This window comes from Nerophis ophidion, linkage group LG22 (genome assembly GCF_033978795.1).
Source record: "Nerophis ophidion isolate RoL-2023_Sa linkage group LG22, RoL_Noph_v1.0, whole genome shotgun sequence".
In the NCBI taxonomy this organism is placed as follows: domain Eukaryota; kingdom Metazoa; phylum Chordata; class Actinopteri; order Syngnathiformes; family Syngnathidae; genus Nerophis; species Nerophis ophidion.
In genome coordinates, this window is record NC_084632.1 from 19886417 (window position 1) to 19909354 (window position 22938).

Sequence of the window (22938 nt, forward strand, 5' to 3'; positions counted from 1 at the left end):
TGTCCAAAGAGCGGCTCAGGGTCCTTTTGCAATTTTTTTTCTCGGCACGTTCTGAAAACACTTTACTGAAAAAAATTCAAAGTGAAATAAAAGAGTGAATGTAAAAGTTGAAATGTTGATGCTAATACACAAAGCTGACATGCCTGTATGGTTTTGAAAATGAGAAATATATTTTATTCACTTCCCTTTGATTTTTCAGTCTGTGGCCCTCAGTGGAAAAAGTGCTAGAGCTTTTTATATTCCACCATCAGCTCTGCATTTAAACCACATTACAGTTAATTTAGCCTCTAAAAATACTGACTTGCTCCAGTTTTTGGCATGCTCCAAGGATCAGTAAGGTTTAAAAAAACAAACTGAGTGCCTTGGAGCCAAGGGACTAACTAAGAATGTTAAATGTTTCTGTGTCATTTAATTTAAACAATGTCTATAGTGAGTGATGTAAGTCGTTGATATCAGAGATGCACTGAACAGTTTTGTTTTGTTTATTTTTTGAAAGCATCTGGTTTGCTTATAATAAATGTTTTGATGGCTCCAAGCAATCTAAATTTGTTTAATAATAATTGAAGTTGTTCCTCATGCTGTATTTTTTAAGTTTTATGTATGGGTGTAAACAACGCCCCTGTTTTTTGATTGTCCCCACTGAAAACATACCTGAAAAAAGACATTCAATACAGATCAGTTCAGTATTCTATTTATTTTTCCACATTTAAAAATAGCCTTTTCTAAATCATAATCAGCGACACAACTGCCCGTAGCAGCACCGTTGTTACAATGTTTTGTACCGAGACAACCATAAATAAAAATCTATAAACATTAGTTGAGTATAAACTCTGAAAGACACAGAAAAATAATAAGCATACAAGTTTTACAAAGAAACCACCTGCTTCCTTATTGACATGTACTATACATCCCAGTGATCAAAATAAAAGCGGATAGTTTTAAATTGAGTAAGCTCTCTCGAAGTGTCCACAAGACTCAAATAAGCAGCTTGACAATCAGAAAGTCATTTCATCAACTCCAAGGCAAGGCCTCCACCTTGTGGTGCACTTTGCTTTTGGCAACATGAGCACCTAACAAAACATGATATGAGGAAGTGAGAATGGATGCAATCTTGCCAACTTAACCTGACAAGCTTCCATTTCTTTCTAATCGAGATAACAAACACACCTCTTAGATCAAGTCATTTCTAAGTTGGGTCACAAGAATTACTGTAACCTTTTATAATAAGTACACACTATTTAACACTAGTAAAGCTGTTTTTGATGAATACATTCTTACTATTTAGTACACTTTTTAAAAACAGTTATAAATATAACCATCAGTAAATGTCTCAATGCTGTAAGTGCATGTATATATCATGTCTAGAGATTATTAAGTCTTATTTATCTACACTTTTTAAATGATCAAACAAACTATTGACAATACCTAAACATAATGTTAAAATGCTGAATCAATCATCTATAAGGAGTAAAAATACAACCATTAAGTTTTTCTTCTATAGCTGAGCTTATTAATACAGTATGAGTAAAACATTTATGACTGTTTATAAATTGCATACTAATGTCGGAAATATGCTTGGTAAAATTATTGAAGTCAGTATTTACTAATGCTTAATAGTGTGACTGTGTACTTATTATAAAGTGCTAACAATTGCATTTTTTTTTTTTACTTCAAAATTAGTTTTAATGGAGTGACAAGTTACAAAGCAAAGTGCATTTTAGGTTCATCCCGAAGTCGAACCTGAAAACCGAATATTCCTAACGTTTTGTGTAAAACCACCCAAGACCACAATTAATGCATGATTGGATCATTAATAAGAGATGTTTTAAGAGTCAACATGTCCTGTCTTTTACGTTATATTCTATTGACTGATGGTGAGTAATAACATAAGCATGATTAAATACATGTAATCATTATCAAAAGATTGGTTTTAGGATGTCTTGATTAAACCTAATGTGGGACAGTTTTGTTAATTGATACTGTACTCACCAATGAGATGCAGTATCAAAACATTCTGCATGAGGTATTCTTCTTAATTATTGTGGTTATAGTTTGCCGTGGTTTCTATATTTCACAAAAACAAAACGTGAAAAGCTGCATTATACCAAAAAGATGTGGGATGTAAAAAGTGCAATTGTTGCACCAATGTAATTGTAATGACGGAACTTTTCACATTGCTTAAGTGCACGGTGTCAATCTGCCTTTTGATGTAACATTATCTTTCATGAGGGAAAAGGAGCAGATTTACATTTTTAGAAGGGGATGATATGAGGCATAAAATAACTTTAATTGACATATAAAAATATGCTATTTGAAGAATGGATTGATTTAAAGATATTTAACCACACACTTTGTGTGTATGTGAGTTCCTTGTGGAAGTGTTTTATTTCCCCCGCAACACTAAACAATTAGCAAATATTGAAAAAAAAAAAACAGTAGAACAACTCCCATACTTTAAATTGCTGCATCAAAATCTTCAGTGTCCATCCCGAATAAATAACCCATATAGCGACACAGCAATCAATGGCAATCTAATCCATAATCCATCTCGGTTGGCAGTTCAATGGATTATTGCACAAAATGAAGCGCTGGTTCTATGACAAGATATGTCACGTGTGGTACAGTATGTACTGTAAGTGGTGTTCGTCACTACCTACACTCTTATACAACTTGGTTTTTTTAAATTATGTGCAAACTCAAGACAGGCTAAATATAACAGAGGAGCTTTGGTTCAGGGTTGACACTTGGCCTGGACAGGAGAGAGGATGTCCCACTCCGCCTGATAAATAAATACCAGGGATCCATATCAAAATAGACAATGGGTGGCATGATTCTAAACCTCCTACACAAAGTTTGAACAATTTAAAAAACTGGATATTTTACAAGCACATTTTTGTTTCGTAAACTTTCAGTATTTCATTTATTTTCTGCGCTGTAAGAAAATAGTAGTGGTCACTGACTGTTCCGCGTATCAGAACTTGTCTCACACCTTTTTGTAATTCAAAGTCTGATGGGATATGAATGCTTCCTGTGTGTGTGTGCTGACGTGTTTTCTTCTTTTATAAACTATGCTTTCAGCAGCTCAACCCTCCCGGCCACCATGACACAAGCTTGGCGAAGAATAGTACAAGCCTAAAATCCAAACATTAAGGCGTTCCGCTTGTTACCAGATGTAACATGACAGACTGTCGGCGTGAAGTCGCAGTTGACATCACTCCCTTTGAAAGTAAACAAAAAAAACATTAAAAAAACAATTGGTTTTATCCATCACTCACCATCTGTAGATGAAATGAGCATTGTGTGTGATGGACGGGATCACGCTGCGAGGTTTGGACATTAAGGGGCATGGGAGAGGTCGCTGACCCTCTCATGACAGCGCCGTCTTGCTTTTTCTGTCTGCGCTGGGCCTGAGTCTCATGTTTAGAGCAGACCATTGCAGCTGGGATGGTGAGTACCACACAAACACACGCACACGCACACACACACACAAAATCATGTCTATCATCTTTTACACCACATATTGGTGGTTGCTGTTGTAGTTTGACGTGTAGGTCTGGCGACTGTACTGGAAGTGGTCGGTGAGCACGTTGTTCCAACTGTGCTGCTGCTGCTGCTTTGAACCATGGGAGAAAGGCACTGACCCGTTGGCCTGAAGCTTCTGTAATGCTGGGTTGTCAAAGGACATCAGGTCCTGTTTGTTGCTCGGCAGCAGTTTCTTGTCTTGGTGAGCATCATACTTGGCCTGTCGGAACAATGTCAGAATGGTTACTTTTTTTGAAAAAAACATACTGATCATCATTACATTTATCTGGATACAAAGATACATGCCTCAATTTTATTGATTTTCGACATCAAACCAGTGATAGCAGTGAATTTCCGATATAAAGTTAAAGTACCAATGATTGACACACACACACACACACACACACACACACACACACACACACACACACACACAAGGTGTGGCGAAATTATTCTATTCTCTGTATTTGACCCATCACCCTTGATCACCCACTGGGAGGTGAGGAGAGCAGTGAGCAGCAGCGGTGAATCAGACCGGTAATCATTTTGGTGATTTAACCCCCAATTCCAACCCTTGATGCTGAGTGTCAAGCAGGGAGGTAATGGAACCCATTTTTTTATAGTCTTTGGTATGACTCGGCCGGGGTTTGAACTCACAACCTACCGATTTCAGGGCGGACAATCTAACCCTCTAACCACTAGGCCAGTGGTCCCCAAACACCAGGGCGCGGCCCCCTTGGCCCGATTGGTACCGGGCCGCAGAAGAATCTTTTATTCATTTTTATTTAAAAAAAAAAAAAAAAAGTTTTTTATTTTATTTTTATTAAATCAACATAAAAAACACAATATACACTTACAGTTAGTGCACCAACCACAAAACCCCCCCTTTTTCATGACAAAAACGTCCCTTTTTCATGACACAAAAAAAAAAAAAAAAAGAATTTGCTAAATCTTCCACCAAAAATATTTTTTTATTTTAGTGGAATATTTAATGTGAAGTAATCGAAAATTTGGATAGGTCAATAATTCATAATAACATTGATTTTGATTCAATATTATGTTTTAAGCAATGACAGTTTGAAAGAAAAAAAAGAACAGCTTTGTTTAATTAGTCAACGTTGCAACTTTTTCTAAATTGCATTTAGCCTTTAAGCTTTTTTATTTCACTTTTGTTAATTTTTTTGTTTATTTTAATAGTATTTTTAGAATGTGCCATGGGCCTTTAAAACATTAGCTGTGGGCCGAAAATGGCCTCCGGTGCACAATTTTGACACCCCTGCTATAGATAATAAAAAATTAAATCTGATAAATCTATGGGTAAAAAGCAGAGCCTGGTGACCCATGTGCGTTTATCATAAATCTCTTGCTCTCTCTGTTTCTGCCCCTCCCTCACGAATGTTGCTGCGCGCACCACTTTTTTTGTTTGTTTTTAACCCCTTCTTAACCCTGAACATACATTGAAAATACATGCAACTCTAACTTAAAATGCCGGACATTCGAGGCATTTAAGAAACTCCACCTGGACAGCTCCGCAAAGAGGACATATCCCGTGAAAAGAGGAGGTGTGGTCAGTCTATCATAGCCCAGTCATTGCTAGCATGCCGTGTGTTGTTGTTTTTTTGATTGATTGAAACGTTTATTAGTAGATTGCACAGTACAGTACATATTCTGTACAATTGACCACTAAATGGTAACACCCGAATAAGTTTTTCAACTTGTTTAAGTCGGGGTCCATGTAAATCAATTCATTGTGCCTCGGTGAGCATTGTTTAGACAACCTGCGGTGCGCTACTTACCGTAATATGTTTGTGTCGTTCGGTACACCTCCGAACCGAACCAAAACCCCCGTACCGAAACGGTTCAATACAAATACACGTACCATTACACCCCTAGATAATAATCCCTAAAAGTTATCACAATATCACGTATAAATGCAAATTATTCATGCAATCTTTTTTCATTTTTGACCACACAGTGCACTCAGAGTGATGTTTATAGATGTATTTATCATTGGTGTACATCATATGGATGTAACAATATCAAAATCTAACAGTACGTTACCGTTACGATATTACTGTGGTATTGTCAAAAACTAAAGGCTTAGTAAATATGCCATACTGTGTAAAATCAAGTGGCAGGAATGTTTAGGTTAAACAAACCTACTGTAATTAAGCACAAACATAATGCTTAAAGGTTCTAATCATATTAATTGCTACAAACAAGTATTTTCAAGTGCAATTATTAGAACAGGAACATCAAGTATTTCAAGTAAATTCAATTTAGTGTCTTCAAACTGACAATGTAAACACCCAGTTTAACAAGTATAAAACAATAACATTCAGGCAGCCTATTTAATAGCGTTAAATCCTACATTGACGGGAGTACTCCAAGTTTAATACAGTCAAATACCACGGGATTATTGCTAGCATTTTGAAACCAAAAGGCCACGATATTTATATCACCCTTACATCCCTAGTACATCAGCATCTTATCTGTGATAATGTTGTGAAATTGTTTCAAGTGTGGACTTCATACTATACTTTAACCAAGTTTTAATCAATGACGTGCATTCAAGTAAAACAAAATATTTGTGTATGACATTCTGACAATAAAATTGCATTTCTGTCAAAATATTGGGGTCTTTTCTGAAGTTAATTTAATTCGTGTAAGCAAGTGATTAACTGATTGATCAATATTCAACATAAACTGAAAGGTGTACTCAAAACACCAGATTAAGATGATTTTTTACAACATTGCCTTGCAGTTTGTGTAATATGTAATGTAAAGTCACAATATAATGTCTGTATATTAAAGTTGAATGTTGTTTTCATGCTGGCTAGGCTGAACACTGTAATATGTCATTATATAATGAACATATATGAGTTGGAACCCATTATGTAGTCCTGGGAACTGTGCTTGAGTAAAACCCGACATATAAGTGTTCACCCATTAAATTAAGAGCTATCCAATATGATATCTTCCAAAATTGCATCGCATATACTTACACAGCAATGATGCACATACACAACGTAATTGTGTTAGAGTGACTTGCCTTGTTGTAGAGGAAGACCCCAACTATGGCCGTCATCATGCCCATCACATTGGTAAGTGACACGGGGTTACGCAGCATAAACAGTGAGATGCTGATAACCATAATCCTCTTGGTAGCATTTGCCACGGCGTAGCTGAGCGGGCTGACCAGATTAAGCACGCTGAAGGCGATGACGTTCTGAGCGAAGTTGCAAAAGCCACTGATGAGCAGGAGGACGACAGTTCTGGTCCACCCCGACATGTCCCACTGTGAGGGACAAACAAAAGGCGTTTAGGGTTAGAAATCCAATTCTTTGAAGCACATTATGAAGTGATTACACACCAGATCGTCATTGACAAGAAAGACAGAGAGGTCCACCAGCACCCAGGTGGGCAGCATGAATATTACTGCATTGAAGCCCAATATGTTGAGCAACCGCAGGTGGTGGATTCGAGTGTCACGCAACACCTAAAGAAAGAAAACATGAATGTTGTCTTCTCACAAGGATGAACAGGGATACAATGCTTCTGTTTATCAACTTAGTTAACGATTTTAACAACCTCCAAATGGAAGTTTGTCAACTGTGATAAAAATTTTAAAAAACCTGAAGCAGCTGTAATGAAAAAGAAATCCATCATATGTCTGTTTCAAATTTGGCTTGATGATTTTCATATGTGAAACATTAGAGGGGGAAAAACACCCGCAATAAAGTAATGAAACATAGAGCAGATGTTGTCCTTGCATGAAACCGTTACATAATGAATATATTTATGTGACAAAAATGTAAACAATTTGACTGTATGTACCTTTTTGGAGAATATATTCTGTAGGGAGAAGCAGAGCGTGGCAGCCAGAGCACTGATGAGACCCGAAACGTCAAAGGACAGCTCCGTCGCTGTGGCCAGCAGCACTCCGCCAATGATGGGGATCAGAGATATGTACACCTTCCGTGTGGAGGAAGCAATAAAACAAAACAAAAACATTGGAATATGAATGATTTGTATTGACTTTTCTATAAAACCTTAAAATATTTTCAACAAGTATTGGGAAAATGTAAAAAAAAAACATTTTTACTAGTTTCAGCTGGTATTTGCACAGCAAAACAGTACATTATAAAACGATTTTATTTACATTCAAACACATTAATTAGAGTAACCACAAGCTTTGTATCCAACCACTGGATATAAATTACAATTTAACTGAAAAACAGTATTTAACACATTAAGCATCGCTTTGCATTTACAGCTGCTATGCTAAGCTGTAACAGCACATTAGCTGGTAGTGCAAATTCTGACCAGGCAGCACAGGCAGCCTACTTTAGTTCCATTTTGCAGTGACATTATAGCGTCCTCAAATATCAAATCATTTAAAGCAAGACCAAAGTTTATGAATGTTTTGAAAAAGAGTAACGTTAATAGATTTATTAGACCTTTCAAAATCGTATTTAAGACCTTTTATGGGCTTTTAGTAAAATTTTAGACATTTTGAGGCCTTAAATTCTAATTGTTGGATTTAAAACTGTTTCAAACTTTTTTTTTAAAGATCCTGCAGATACCCTGGCTGCCTGGGCTCAACTTAATTAGACATTTACAAATGAAAACAGGTATGCTTGCCCACAAAGTAAAGCTACTGCAGGGACAAGAAAACAGGATGTGAAAACTACAAAATAAGAGCGCAGAACAGGAACCAAACACTAAACATTAAAACACCGACAAACTTAAACTTAGACCTGACCTGCAGTGACAGATTGTGACTGTAAAAGCGTATTTTAAATTTACCAAGGAGAACACCAGTCTCAGCAATTATTTTTGCAATGACCGTATAACAATCTGTACTGCTTTACAGGTAATCAAGCGCGGTTGAGGGTAAAAAAAAAAAAAAGTCAGTACAGTCCAAATAAATTGCGTGATCAAATTGTGTGTATACATTATTAAGGGGATTATTTTTTTGTGATTAATTATATGAGTTAACTTTTTATTTTTGGTAGCACTAGAATATTCATAAACTCAAGAACTGTTTGTCTAGATCAGTGGTGCCCATTACGTCGATCGCGAGCTACCGATCGATCGTGGAGGGTCTGCCAGTCGATCGCAAACCAAGCATTAAAAAAATAAACCTAAACATTCGAGATCAATCGTTTTAACGACGTCACTTTCGTCACGGGATTAACATTCACGGCACCCGAGGGTCTTCTGAGATGACGCTGGCTGCTGGGAGATCATTATTAAGAAAATATGATCGAAAGAAGGGCGAGAAACACTTTTTTTTTTCAACACTTTCGCGCCGTACCTGCTGACAAAACCCTAAAGACAGACTGCACAGTTGCTGTCTTCACAATAAAAGTCCTGCTTCATCCAGCCTGCGCTAACAAAATAAGAGTCTCAGGAAGCTAGCGTGCACAAGATAGCAACCTACGGAGTTTGCAGTCAATGTATTTCTTGCAAAATGTATAAAAACGAGTATGGAAGCTGGACAAATAAGATGCCAAAAACTAACCAATCTCATGTGGTATTGGACAGAAAGGAGGACTTTTTTTCTCCTCCATTCGAAAATGTGGACGTTATCAGCACTACAGTCTGATTCCAATCAATGCAAGTCATCAGAATCAGGTACGACACCAATTTGTATTCTTGTCTTCATGAAACAAAGGAATCTATATCTGTTAAACATGCTTGTGTTATCATTAAACACCTTTAACGTGTTAACAAAAACGTCTCTTTCATAAATATTTAAATATAAATTATATATATGAATGAGGTAGATTCCTTCGACTCGGTCAATTGAAAAGTACCTCACCTGCAGAAAAAGTGTGGGCACGCCTGGTCTAGATCCAAGTTTCTCTCCATATATAAAAAGCTAATACATTTTTCTTCATTTCAAAATCGAAAGTCCACATGAACATAAAAAAAGTGGCATCAGTTTTTACAATATGACTGTAAGGCATGTACAGTATATTATGTTGATTGAGCCCTTGTATGAGATTGTATGCAGTTCAAGGCTCTTAGTCTAGTTATGGCTTCTCAAACAGGATCTGTGGATGTTGTATCCAGCGACATTCCTAGCCTGGGTGAACACCTAGTGCAAAGGTAAACATGACACCCAGATGTAAGATGCAACAATGAAGGTCTCAATTATCCACACTGGTTTTGCTATGTAGAAATAAAGCACACATTTTGAGGCAGTTTGTGTTACTGAAACATTACACCTCAAATACAAGAAGTAATGCTTGCTGTAGTTTTAACACAGGCAGGCAACCAAATCAACTTCAACAGCCACATTAGCAAACTACAGTAGTTTGGAAACTGTCTAGTGAAGGTAAAACCACACGGGAACGTTCCTGTTTTCTTATACCTGTAGTGTAATACAAGCTGCGGTACAGTCCCACACAGTGCCACATCACCACTCCCGACACACAGCGGTCCTTGTTTGCCGTGTGTATTCAACTCACCTTGGTGGTCTGCTTCTCCCTCATGATGATTCTTGACAAGAGCACAACCCATATTGGCATCGTGGCTTTGACTGCAAAGAAAAACACAAAGTTGGAAAACATGACAATGGACTTGTTTAAATCAGACATTAACATTAAAATCAAGTCTGTCTGCACTCAAAAATAAATTGCACAGGTAGTGCAAGTTTGGAAAACATTACCTTGAAAATTCCGCTAGAAATTTTAAACAACAAATAACCTAAGGCGCTGCAGTAACCAAGACAGTACTCTTCGAGTCATCACTTACAATTAATTATGTTTAACCATCCATCTATCTATTTTTCTACCACTTGTTTTTATTCATGATTAATTTTTAAATACATTTACTAGAAGACTGATTACATAATTAAATTGTCCTTTCGCTGCCTGCTGGAATAATTTATAAATACATACTAACTGAGTTAAATAATGTTGATGGCAAGTCATTTAACAAACAAGTTGGAAGGGAGTTGAATACAAAATATGTCACAATCAGTAGCTTAGCAGTGAGTCATTTCAGTGTAAACAAACAGGCCCAGGTACTCCTTTCAAGGGCTCATTTAAAAGGTAGATATTCTTCATTCCTGTGTTGATTGAATTCTCTATAGACATTGAAAGTTATTATAGCAAGGGTAAACAATTAACATAACATCAGGAGCTACACCAAAAGATTTATTTATGTGCATTCCGGTTAGTAAACATATATTTTATTTTATTTAGATATATATTTTTGTTGTTTTGGTTCAGGTTTTAAAATTCAGAGAATAATTCATTGGACAAAGGAGGACTTTGAGAGAAAGGGATTTTAAGGGAATAAGCGGTAGAAAATCGATGGATGGATGGACAATAAATAAATTACAAAATTTACATTAATACATTTACATTTTGGTATGGGAATTGGCTGCATCAATCCCTGATCGAACATCCCTATTTGTGTCCAAATATACAGTATAAGTAACATTTATCAAGGCTATTTATTTGACTATTTCCATTCAATTTACACGATGACGTCATATACAGGCAAGACACAATAGTTAACCTAACATTATGAATATCGATCAAAATAATTGTGATTATTTTTGAATAAATATTTTAAACCAAAAGTAAGTGATTTACTCCTCTCTGAGCTGCTACCTTACCGTGGTAGAGGAGTTTGCGTGTCCCAATGATCCTAGGAGCTATGTTGTCTGGGGGTTTTCATGCCCCCTGGTAGGGTCTCCCAAGACAAACAGGTCCTAGGTGAGTGATCAGACAAAGAGCAGCTCAAAGACTTCTATGGAATTACAACGAAATGAACCCAGATTTCCCTCGCCCGGACGTGGGTCACCGGGGCCCCGCTCTGGAGCCAGGCCCGGAGTTGGGGCACGATGGCGAGCGCCTGGTGGTCGGGCCTGTTCCCATGGGGCCCGGCCGGGCACAGCCCGAAGAGGCAACGTGGGTCATCCCTCCAATGGGCTCACCACTCATAGGAGGGGCCATAGAGGTCGGGTGCATTGTGAGCTGGGCGGCAGCCGAAGGCAGGGCACTTGGCGGTCCGATCCTCGGCTACAGAAGCTAGCTCTTGGGACGTGGAACGTCACCTCACTGGGGGGGAAGGAGCCTGAGCTAGTGCGCGAGGTAGAGAAGTTCCGGCTGGATATAGTCGGACTCACCTCGACGCACAGCAAGGGCTCTGGAACCAGTTCTCTCGAGAGGGACTGGACCCTCTTCCACTCTGGCGTTGCCGGCAGTGAGAGGCGACGGGCTGGGGTGGCAATTCTGGTTGCCCCCCGGCTCAAAGCCTGTACGTTTGAGTTCAACCCAGTGGACGAGAGGGTAGCTTCCCTTCGCCTTCGGGTGGGGGGACGGGTCCTGACTGTTGTTTGTGCTTACGCACCAAACAGCAGTTCAGAATACCCACCCTTTTTGGGAACACTCGAGGGAGTACTGGAAAGTGCTCCTCCGGGTGATTCCCTTGTCCTACTGGGAGACTTCAACGCTCATGTTGGCAACGACAGTGAAACCTGGAGAGGCGTGATTGGGAATAATGGTCGCCCGGATCTAAACCCGAGTGGTGTTTTGTTATTGGACTTTTGTGCTCGTCACAGTTTGTCGATAACAAACACCATGTTCAAACATAAGGGTGTCCATATGTGCACTTGGCACCAGGACACCCTAGGCCGCAGTTCCATGATCGACTTTGTAGTTGTGTCATCGGATTTGCGGGCTTATGTTTTGGACACTCGGGTGAAGAGAGGGGCGGAGCTTTCTACCGATCACCACCTGGTGGTGAGTTGGCTGCGATGGTGGGGGAGGATGCCGGACAGACCTGGCAGGCCCAAGCGCATTGTGAGGGTCTGCTGGGAACGTCTGGCAGAGTCTCCTGTCAGAGAGAGTTTCAATTCACACCTCCGGGAGAACTTTGAACATGTCACGAGGGAGGTGCGGGACATTGAGTCCGAGTGGACCATGTTCCGAGCCTCTATTGTCGAGGCGGCTGATTGGAGCTGTGGCCGCAAGGTTGTTGGTGCCTGTCGTGGCGGTAATCCCAGAACCCGTTGGTGGACACCAGCAGTGAGGGATGCCGTCAAGCTGAAGAAGGAGTCCTATCGGGTTCTTTTGGCTCATAGGACTCCGGAGGCAGTGGACGGGTACCGACGGGCCAAGCGATGTGCAGCTTTAGCGGTCGCGGAGGCAAAAACTCGGACATGGGAAGAGTTCGGGGAAGCCATGGAAAACGACTTCCGGACGGCTTCGAAGCGATTCTGGACCACCATACGGCGCCTCAGGAAGGGGAAGCAGTGCACTATCAACACCGTGTATGGTGCGGATGGTGTTCTGCTGACTTCGACTGCGGATGTTGTGGATCGGTGGAGGGAATACTTCGAAGACCTCCTCAATCCCACCAACACGTCTTTCTTTGAGGAAGCGGTGCCTGGGGAATCTGTAGTGGACTCTCCTATTTCTGGGGCTGAGGTCGCTGAGGTAGTTAAAAAGCTCCTCGGCGGCAAGGCCCCGGGGGTGGATGAGATCCGCCCGGAGTTCCTTAAGGCTCTGGATGCTGTGGGGCTGTCTTGGTTGACAAGACTCTGCAGCATCGCGTGGACATCGGGGGCGGTACCTCTGGATTGGCAGACCGGGGTGGTGGTCCCTCTCTTTAAGAAGGGGGACCGGAGGGTGTGTTCCAACTATCGTGGGATCACACTCCTCAGCCTTCCCGGTAAGGTTTATTCAGGTGTACTGCAGAGGAGGCTTCGCCGGATAGTCGAACCTCGGATTCAGGAGGAACAGTGTGGTTTTCGTCCTGGTCGTGGAACTGTGGACCAGCTCTATACTCTCGGCAGGGTTCTTGAGGGTGCATGGGAGTTTGCCCAACCAGTCTACATGTGCTTTGTGGACTTGGAGAAGGCATTCGACCGTGTCCCTCGGGAAGTCCTGTGGGGAGTGCTCAGAGAGTATGGGGTATCGGACTGTCTTATTGTGGCGGTCCGCTCCCTGTATGATCAGTGTCAGAGCTTGGTCCGCATTGCTGGCAGTAAGTCGGACACGTTTCCAGTGAAGGTTGGACTCCGCCAAGGCTGTCCTTTGTCACCGATTCTGTTCATAACTTTTATGGACAGAATTTCTAGGCGCAGCCAAGGCGTTGAGGGGTTCCGGTTTGGTGGCCACGGGATTAGGTCTCTGCTTTTTGCAGATGATGTAGTCCTGATGGCTTCATCTGGCCGGGATCTTCAGCTCTCACTGGATCGGTTCGCAGCCGAGTGTGAAGCGACCGGAATGAGAATCAGCACCTCCAAGTCCGAGTCCATGGTTCTCGCCCGGAAAAGGGTGGAGTGCCATCTCCGGGTTGGGGAGGAGACCCTGCCCCAAGTGGAGGAGTTCAAGTACCTAGGAGTCTTGTTCACGAGTGGGGGAAGAGTGGATCGTGAGATCGACAGTCGGATCGGTGCGGCGTCTTCAGTAATGCGGACGTTGTATCGATCCGTTGTGGTGAAGAAGGAGCTGAGCCGGAAGGCAAAGCTCTCAATTTACCGGTCGATCTACGTTCCCATCCTCACCTATGGTCATGAGCTTTGGGTCATGACCGAAAGGATAAGATCACGGGTACAAGCGGCCGAAATGAGTTTCCTCCGCCGGGTGGCGGGGCTCTCCCTTAGAGATAAGGTGAGAAGCTCTGCCATCCGGGAGGAGCTCAACGTAAAGCCGCTGCTCCTCCACATCGAGAGGAGCCAGATGAGGTGGTTCGGGCATCTGGTCAGGATGCCACCCGAACGCCTCCCTAGGGAGGTGTTTAGGGCACGTCCAACCAGTAGGAGGGCAAGGGGAAGACCCAGGACACGTTGGGAAGACTATGTCTTCCTCAGGATCCCTCGGGAAGAGCTAGACGAAGTGGCTGGAGATAGGGAAGTCTGGGCTTCCCTGCTTAGGCTGCTGCCCCCGCGACCCGACCTCGGATAAGCGGAAGATGATGGATGGATGGATGGATGGTAAGTGATTTATTATCGATATTTTGATTAAAAATTATTGTGATTATTTTCATTTTTAAGGTGAAACAAAAAACATGGAGAGAAAGTATATTTATAAACTATTGTAAAATCCTGAGAAAGTTTATAGAAAAGTTTCTCAGGACCAGAAATTGAAAACCTGACCCAAGAGCAGTCAACTAGGCGGCCCTGTTAGAATTCCTCGGGTCACGAACTCGTCTAAAGATTAGCAAACAACAAAATACTACCTTCTTTACCTTTACTGCAATAGTTTCTCTGGATTTTGCTTATATTTTATCTTGCCTTTTCTAAAACAATTTTTCTTCCCACCATGTCCCCTTCGAGGCTCTGTAGAATGCAAAGGGGTTAATCCACGTGATGTACACACTAATTTCACATGAAACTACGAATATTAAATTTTTATTAGGGCTGGGCCGATAAAACAATATCAATATATATCGCAATGGACAGGTAATCGATCTATCCATCCATCTGTTTTCTACCGCTTATTCCCTCTAAAAGGGACAAGCAGTAAAAAATGGATGGATGGGTGTTACTTTAAAATAATTTTGTCAAATAATATTTGGATGATTACTGCACTAAAATTGGGAATGTAAGTGTGAATGTTGTCTGTCTATCTATGTTGGCCCTGTGATGAGTTGGCGACTTGTCCAGGGTGTAAACCGCCTTCCACCCGGATACAGCTGCGATAGGCTCCAGCCACCCATGGGACAAGCAGTAGAAAACTGAATGGATGAATTGTTGCGTAACATAAATTCAAACTAACAGCAATTTCACGGCAGTAAACCTGCTAAATATTGTTCTTCTTAGGGTTTCTCTGTTTACATTTACACACCATTTTGTTACACTTTATTAAGCATTACTAACATATTCCTTATTCTAAGCACCTTAATCCAAAAGAGGTTAATGGTAAGTATTTGTTTTAATTCTACATTGATTTAATGTTTTCCATGGTTTTGTTGACATTTCCTTTCCTTTCTGTCTTGACATCTGAGGGGATTCTATTAGGAGGAAGGTTACATTTGAAATAAAAATGTATTATGTTCTGTCCTGGTCTATGTTTTCCATAGGTCATAAGAAATATCAATAATTATTAGAGATGTCCGCTAATTTTGGACTGCCGATCAATTTTCCCTCTAATTGTTCATATGTGTGAGCAAACGCCAAAACTCCTTGAGCATTCAGTGGCGCACATGTGAGCGACGGCAGACGTGCACACTGTTATGCGCTTATCTTTTTATTCGATTTTGTGCGCGGCCTAGATTTGCCGTGCGCAGAGGACGCGTGAGCAGTGTGCAGTTGCAAAGGCGCGTACCTTAGAGCAGTGGTCCCCAACCACCGGGCCGCGGTACCGGGTATGTTTTTTTTTTATTTTTTATTATTGAATGAACATAAAAACATAATATATACATTATATATCAATACAGTCAGCAGGGATACAGTCCGTAAGCACACATGGTTGTATTTCTTTATGAAATTTTCAAGCTTTGACTGGTCCGCAGCTACAAAAAGGTTGGGGACCACTGAACTTAGAGGGAACGTTGCTGCCGATATTATTGGCCGATAAATGCTTTAAAATGTAATATCGGAAATGATTGGTATTGGTTTCAAAAAGAAAAATTTATTACTAAAACGCCGATGAACAGAGTGGTACATGGACGTAGGGAGAAGTACAGAGCACCAATAAACCTTAAACACGCTGCCTTTGCGTGGCAGCCCAATCACACAATATCTACGGCTTTTCACACACACAAGGGAATGCATGCATACTTGGTCAACAGCCATAAAGGTCACACTGAGGGTAAAGACAACTTTAACACTGTTACAAATATGCGCCACACTGTGAACCCACACTAAAAAGAATGACAAACAGATTTCGGGGGAACATCTGCACCGTAACACAACAGAACAAATACCCAGAAGCCCTTGCAACACTAACTCTTTCGGGCGGAAGGTGGGCTACACCTTGGTACTCTGGCTTCCTCCCACCTCCGAAGACATGCACCTGGTGATATGTTGATTGGCAACACTAAATTGGCCCTAGTGTGTGAATGTGAGTGTGAATGTTGTCTGTCTATCTGTGTTGGCCCTGCGATGAGGTAGTGACTTGTCCAGTGCGTACGCCACCTTCCGCTCGATTGTAGCTGAGATAGGCTCCAGCGCCTCCCGCGACCCCGAACGAAATAAGCGGTAGAAAATGGATGGCTGGATGGATTATAACACTGCCAAAGATTTTCTTTTGAAATTGTGACCTTTTTCTTACTCGTTCCGTTTCAGTGATATTGCAATACTTTCTTGTAAAATTATTACTTTCTAAGTTTCTCTTGTGAAATTGTGACCTCTCATATTCGTTCTGTTTCTGTAATATACATGCTAAAAAAAAACACAGGTTGGGGGAATAACCTTCCCCTTCGGGGAAGGCGGGGTACACCCTGGATAAGTCGCCACCTCATCGCAGGGCCAACACAGATAGACAGACAACATTCACAGTCACATTCACACACCAGGGCCAATTTAGTGTTGCAAATCAACCTATCTGAATTTTTATTGAGTAAAATGATGACAAGATCACGGGTACAAGCGGCCTAAATGAGTTTTCTCAGTTGGGTGGCGGGGTTATCCCTTAGAGATAGGCTGAGAAGCTCTGTCATACGGGAGGAGCTCAAAGTAAAGCCGCTGCTCCTCCACATTGAGAGGAGCCAGATGAGGTGGTTCGGGCATCTGGTCAGAATGCCACCCGAACACGTCCATAGGGAGGTGTTTAGGGCACGTCCAACCAGTAGGAGGGCAAGGGGAAGACCCAGGACACGTTGGGAAGACTATGTCTTCCTCAGGATCCCTCGGGAAGAGCTGGATGAAGTGGCTGGGGAGAGGAAAGTCTGGGCTTCCCTACTTGGGCTGCTGCCCCCGCGACCCGACCTTGGATAAGCGGAAGAAGATGGATGGATGGATAAAATGATGACTTTTCTCATAAGTTCACCAAGTAAAATTCCAATTATTAATATAATATCGCCAACATTTTGAAGCTTTCTTATAAAATTGTTACTTTTGTCTAGTAAAATTAAGACTTGTGTCATACCATCGCACACATGTTCAGTTTTTCTTGTAAAATTTGGGCTTGCCTTAAGTAAAATTACGACTTTTATTATGATACTGAGGCAGCACGGTGGGATAGGGGTTCCACCATGTGCGTCTGCCTCACAATATGAAGCTATTGTGAGCAGTTCTGCGTTCAATCCCGGGCTCGGGATTTTTCTGTGAGGAGTTTGCAAGTCCTACGCGTGACTGCGTGAGTTCCCTCCGGGTACTCTGGTTTCCTCCCACTTCCAAAGACATGCACCTGGGGATAGGTTGATTGGCAACACTAAATTGGCCCTAGTGTGTGAATGTTGTCTGTCTATCTATGTTGGCCCTGCGATGAAGTGGGGAGTTGTCCAGGGTGTACCCTGCTTTCCGCCAGAATGTAGCCGACATAGGCACCAGCGCCCCCCGCGACCCCAAAGGGAATAAGTGGTAGGAAATGGATGGATGGATTACAATACTGCCAAAGATTTTCTTTTTGAAATTGTGACCTTTTTCGTACTCCTTCTGTTTCCATAGTATTGCAATATTTTCTCATAGATTATTGCTTTTTAAGTTTCTCTTGTTAAATTGTGACCTTTCTTTGTATTCTTTCTGTTTCTGTAATAAACATGTTTAAAAAAAAAAACACAGGTTCAGGGTATGATTGGGCTATATATCGATATACATGATATATCGCGGGTTTGTTTCTGTGCGATATAGAAAATGATTATATCGTGATATTCGAGTATACGTTCTCACGCAGTTGCTTTTAGCTGCGGGCATTACATTACAGGCTTTTCTCACTCTTTCCCGTCTCCTTCTTACAGACAAGCGCACCCTCTTACACACGTCACATACTGTCACGTCATACATCACATACGTATACGCCCTAGCGGAGCAGAGAGGTAGCGGCATGGGTAACGTTAGCTGTGATGCTAACAGTGCCGTGCGAGTGGTAATACGAGAGAAAGAAGGTGCAAATGAAGGAAGAATTAATTCCCAAAAAAAACGGCAGGGGGTCCATCGTCTGGCTTCAAGTGGGAATATGTCGAACAGACAACCGTAATTTGTCAAGCGTGGGCCAAAAGCGTAGCTACCAAAAGTAGCATTACTGCTAACATGTAGCATCATTTGAAAAGTCACCTGCTAGAGAATGAAGAGTGCTTTAAACTCCGCATGTCAACATCTCCGTTTGGTGCCACACGGCCACGCCATCAAAATGCCCAGATCAACACCTTATGAAAAAAAAAAATCAACAACAGAATTTAATAGCGTCCATAGTAACCTACCACATAGCGAAGGACGAACACTATTTGATTTCCTATTATGCAGCTCATTTTTATTTGACACCTAAAATGTCTCTGACAATTTTGCACTTTCTGTTTTGAAAATGACATGAATGTGTGTGCCACTGGTTAATAACTGCTTAATAAATACACTTTTGGTCAATTGACTTAGTTGTGATTTCCTTCTTTGCATGAAAATTTTAAATGAGTATATATTAATGCAGTATGAACATGAATGTTTTAATGTAGACACATATAATCCTCATACTGCTGTGATTATATGCATCTCTTGTCCAGGGTGTACGCCGCCTTCCGCCCGATTGTAGCGGAGATAGGCACCAGCCCCCCCGCAACCCCCGAGATATATATCGTGTATTGCGATATGGCCTAAAAATATTGCGATATTAAAAAAAGGCAATATCGCCCAGCAACATCTCCGTTCGGTGCTACACGCCCACACCATCAAAATGCCGGGGCAAACATTTCCAGATCAACACCGTATGAAAATAATAATCAACAACAGAATTTAATAACGTCCGTAGTAACCTACTACGTAGCGAAGGACGAACACTATTTGATTTCCTTTTATGCAGCTCATTTTTATTTGACACCTAAAATGTCTCTGACAATTTTGCACTTTCTGTTTTGAAAATGACATGAATGTGTGTGCCACTGCTTAATAACTGTTTAATAAATACACTTTCGGTCAATTGACTTAGTTGTGATTTCATTCTTTGCATGAAAGTTTAAAATGAGCATATATTAATGCAGTATGAACAAAAATATTTTAATGTAGACACATAGAATCATCATACTGCTTTGATTATATGCATCAAGTGTTCATTCAAGGCCAAGGCAAAATATCGAGATATATATCGTGTATTGCAATATGGCCTAAAAATATCGCGATATTAAAAAAAAAAGGCCATATTGCCCAGCCCTAATTCAGGGAATAACCTTCCCCGCAGCAGCTCAACAGTAATTAAGTCAATTTACTAGCTATCAGCCTAGCATTGGTGTTTATATGAAACAACATCTGGTTAATTTAGTAGTCAAATATTGTTATCAGCCTTAAAAGTTATTTAAAGTATATTTCCAGCAGACAGGCCCATATTATGGATGCAGGCCCATATGTTAGATGAATATACCGTATTTCCTTGAATTGCCGCAGGGCATATAGTATGCGCCAGCCTTGAATTACTGCCGGGTCAAACTCGCTTCGCAAAATAATTAGCGCATGCTTAGTATTACCACCTGGTCAAACTCGTGACGTCACGAATGACACTTCCCCTGTCATCATTTTCAAAATGAAATCGCATAAAGGGAAGAAGATTAAAGGCCTACTGAAACCCACTACGCAGTCTGATAGTTTATATATCAATGATGAAATATTAACATTGCAACACATGCCAATAAGGCCTTTTTAGTTTACTAAATTACAATTTTAAATTTCCCGGAAGTTTTTTCTAGAAAACGTTTCGTAATGATGACGGGCTGTTAGGAAAAAGGAGCGCTGCACACACACACAGCTAAAAGTCGTCTGCTTTAACGGCATAATTATACAGTATTTTGGAGATCTGTGTTGCTGAATCTTTTGTTATTTGTTCAATTAATATTGGACAAGTCAAAGTAGAAAGATGGAGTTGGGAAGCTTTAGCCTTTAGCCACACAAACACACGGTGATTCCTTGTTTAAAATTCCCGGAGGTGAAACTTTACTATGGACCACAGCGAACATGGATCCCGACCGAATGTCAACCAGCAGGTTTCGGTGAGAAAATTGTGGTAAAAAATCGCTTCTTACCAGAGATCAGCTGAGCTTGTGCCGTCCATAAAGCTGCCGTCGACTTCCCTGAGACACTGCGTCAAGACACCCGTGGACACACACCTCCGACTATCAGGTACTGTTAAACTCACTAAAACACTAGCAACACAATAGAAAGATAAGGTATTTTCCAGAATTATCCTAGTAAATGTCTCTAAAAACATTTGAATCTGTCCTAATGCAATCGCGTTTTTTTTTTTTTTTTTTTGCTAGTCCGTCGCTATCAATATTCTCAAACACGAATCTTTCATCCTCGCTGAAATTAATGGGGAAATTATCGTTTTCTCGGTCCGAATAGCTCTTTTTGTTAGAGGCTCTGTCACGCCAAATTTCTTCTCCCTACAAAAACCTTCCCCTCCCCATTTACTTCCGGGGTCATGATTAATACAGACATTTTGTTAACGCTATATTATAAAAATACAGACGTTTTGTTAACGCTATATTATAAAAAAATTTAAAAAACAATTTACAAACACATGCTATGGGATGACATAAGAGGGAATGTGACCCCGGAAGTAAATGCGTCATCCCATAGCTTGTGTTTGTAAATTGTTTTTAAATTTTTTTAATAATATAGCGTTAACAAAACGTCTGTATTTTTAAAATATAGCATTAACAAAACGTCTGTATTAATCATGACCCCGGAAGTAAATGGGGGGGAGGTTATTGTAGGGGGGAAGAAATTTGGCATGACAGCTCCCATTAAAAACAATGTCCTAAATCCTTTCAGCAAAAATATGGCAATATCGCGAAGTGATCAAGTATGACACATAGAATGGACCTGCTATCCCCATTTAAATACGAAAATCTCATTTCAGTAGGCCTTTAAGAGCTATTCAGTAGGATTTAAGGTCCAAGCTTACATCACACTCAAATTTTTACTGCATGCCTTTGGTAAGTGCCGGAGTGAGAAGAGGTTTTAAAATAATTAGCGCGTGCTTACTTTTACCGCATGCCTTTGGTAAGCGCAGGAGTGAGAAGAGGTTTTAAATTAATTAGCGCCCTGGCGGCAATTCAAGGAAATACGGTAGTACCAGGTTAGCCTAAAGAGCTAGCATCGGGTGAAGGCACAACCACAATAGTGGTCATAAAACATTCATTCTATCCCATTCTGAAGTGCACTCACCGGTGTGCGCGTAGGAAACCGGCACTTTCCATATGCTGAAGTGGGCCGACACCGACGCAAAGTATTTCCCGAAAGCCAAAGGAAGAATGGACCAGCAGTAGTACCTTCTCGGTAGTTCTGTTTTGGGGACTCCCCATGCCCGCAGCAAGGGCGGCAGGAACACGACAATGGAGAATATATGAAAGAGAGACACCGTGACCGGGTAAGGGAAGCCATTGAGGATGATTTTGTTGATGACGTTGCCGCCCGAGCTGACGGTGTACCAGCACACGCACAGGACAACTATCCGGAAGCCTTCCCTGACCTGAACCCGCTCCACCGCAGCCATCTTTCACAGCGGACTGACGCGTCACCGGCGCCACAGAGAGGCGTGAAGAAGCCCGGGCGCGCGCACCGCAATAGAGCGCGCTGCTTCCGGCTCTGTCGCCTTCACAATAAAACAGCAACAAGGTGAACCGCTTGAAGTGGAGCAGGGGTGTCGAAGTCCCAAGTGGGCCGGACTGGTAAAATCACGGCACGGTAACTTAAAAAGTAAAGACAACTTCAGATTGTTTTATTTGTTTAAAAATAGAACAAGCACATTCTGAAAATGTACAAATCATCCATCCATTTTTTGCCGCTTGTCCCTTTTGGGGTCACGGGGTGTGCTGGAGCCTTTCTCAGCTGCATTCGGCATCGTACACTCTGGACAAGTCGCTACCTCATCGCAGGGCCAACACAGATGGACAGACAACATTCACACTCACATTGCCCTAAAAGTAAGCATGCGCTAATTATTTTAAAACCTCTTCTCACTCCGGCACTTACCAAAGGCATGCAGTAAAAATTTGAGTGTGATGTAAACGTGGACTTTAAAGCCCTACTGAAACCCACTACTACCGACCACGCAGTCTGATAGTTTATATATCAATGATGAAATATTAAAATTGCAACACATGCCAATACGGCCTTTTTAGTTAACTAAATTGCAATTATAAATTTAACGGGAGTTTTTTCTTGAAAACGTCGCGTAATGATGACGTGTACGCTTGACGTCACGGGCTGTTAGGAAATATGAGCGCTGCGCACACACACAGCTAAAAGTCGTCTACTTTATCGTCATAATTACACAGGATTTTGGAGAGCTGTGTTGCTGA

At 41.3% G+C, this 22938-nt stretch overlaps 1 protein-coding gene across 1 annotated transcript; it reads right to left on the reverse strand.

Annotated features, from left to right (window-relative positions):
- Positions 1-675: 675 nt before the first annotated feature.
- Positions 676-22171, reverse strand: slc35e1 (solute carrier family 35 member E1). Its single transcript, XM_061883461.1, has 6 exons — positions 21803-22171; positions 10002-10072; positions 7360-7497; positions 6896-7021; positions 6575-6820; positions 676-3742 (listed from the first exon to the last, which is right to left on the reverse strand). Exons 1-6 carry the CDS (start codon positions 22128-22130, stop codon positions 3509-3511), a joined length of 1143 nt encoding a protein of 380 aa, XP_061739445.1. The 5' UTR covers positions 22131-22171; the 3' UTR covers positions 676-3508.
- Between the last annotated feature and the right edge of the window lie 767 nt (positions 22172-22938).

Excerpts from the sequence above, each read along its gene's own strand:
- slc35e1 (XM_061883461.1), bottom strand. The coding sequence starts at position 22,130 with ATGGCTGCGGTGGAGCGGGTTCAGGTCAGGGAAGGCTTCCGGATAGTT. Across the intron at positions 7,498-10,001 it reads GGGAGAAGCAGACCACCAAG|GTGTACATATCTCTGATCCC; the intron begins GTGAGTTGAATA and ends TCCACACGGAAG. Across the intron at positions 6,821-6,895 it reads TTCTTGTCAATGACGATCTG|TGGGACATGTCGGGGTGGAC; the intron begins GTGTGTAATCAC and ends TGTCCCTCACAG.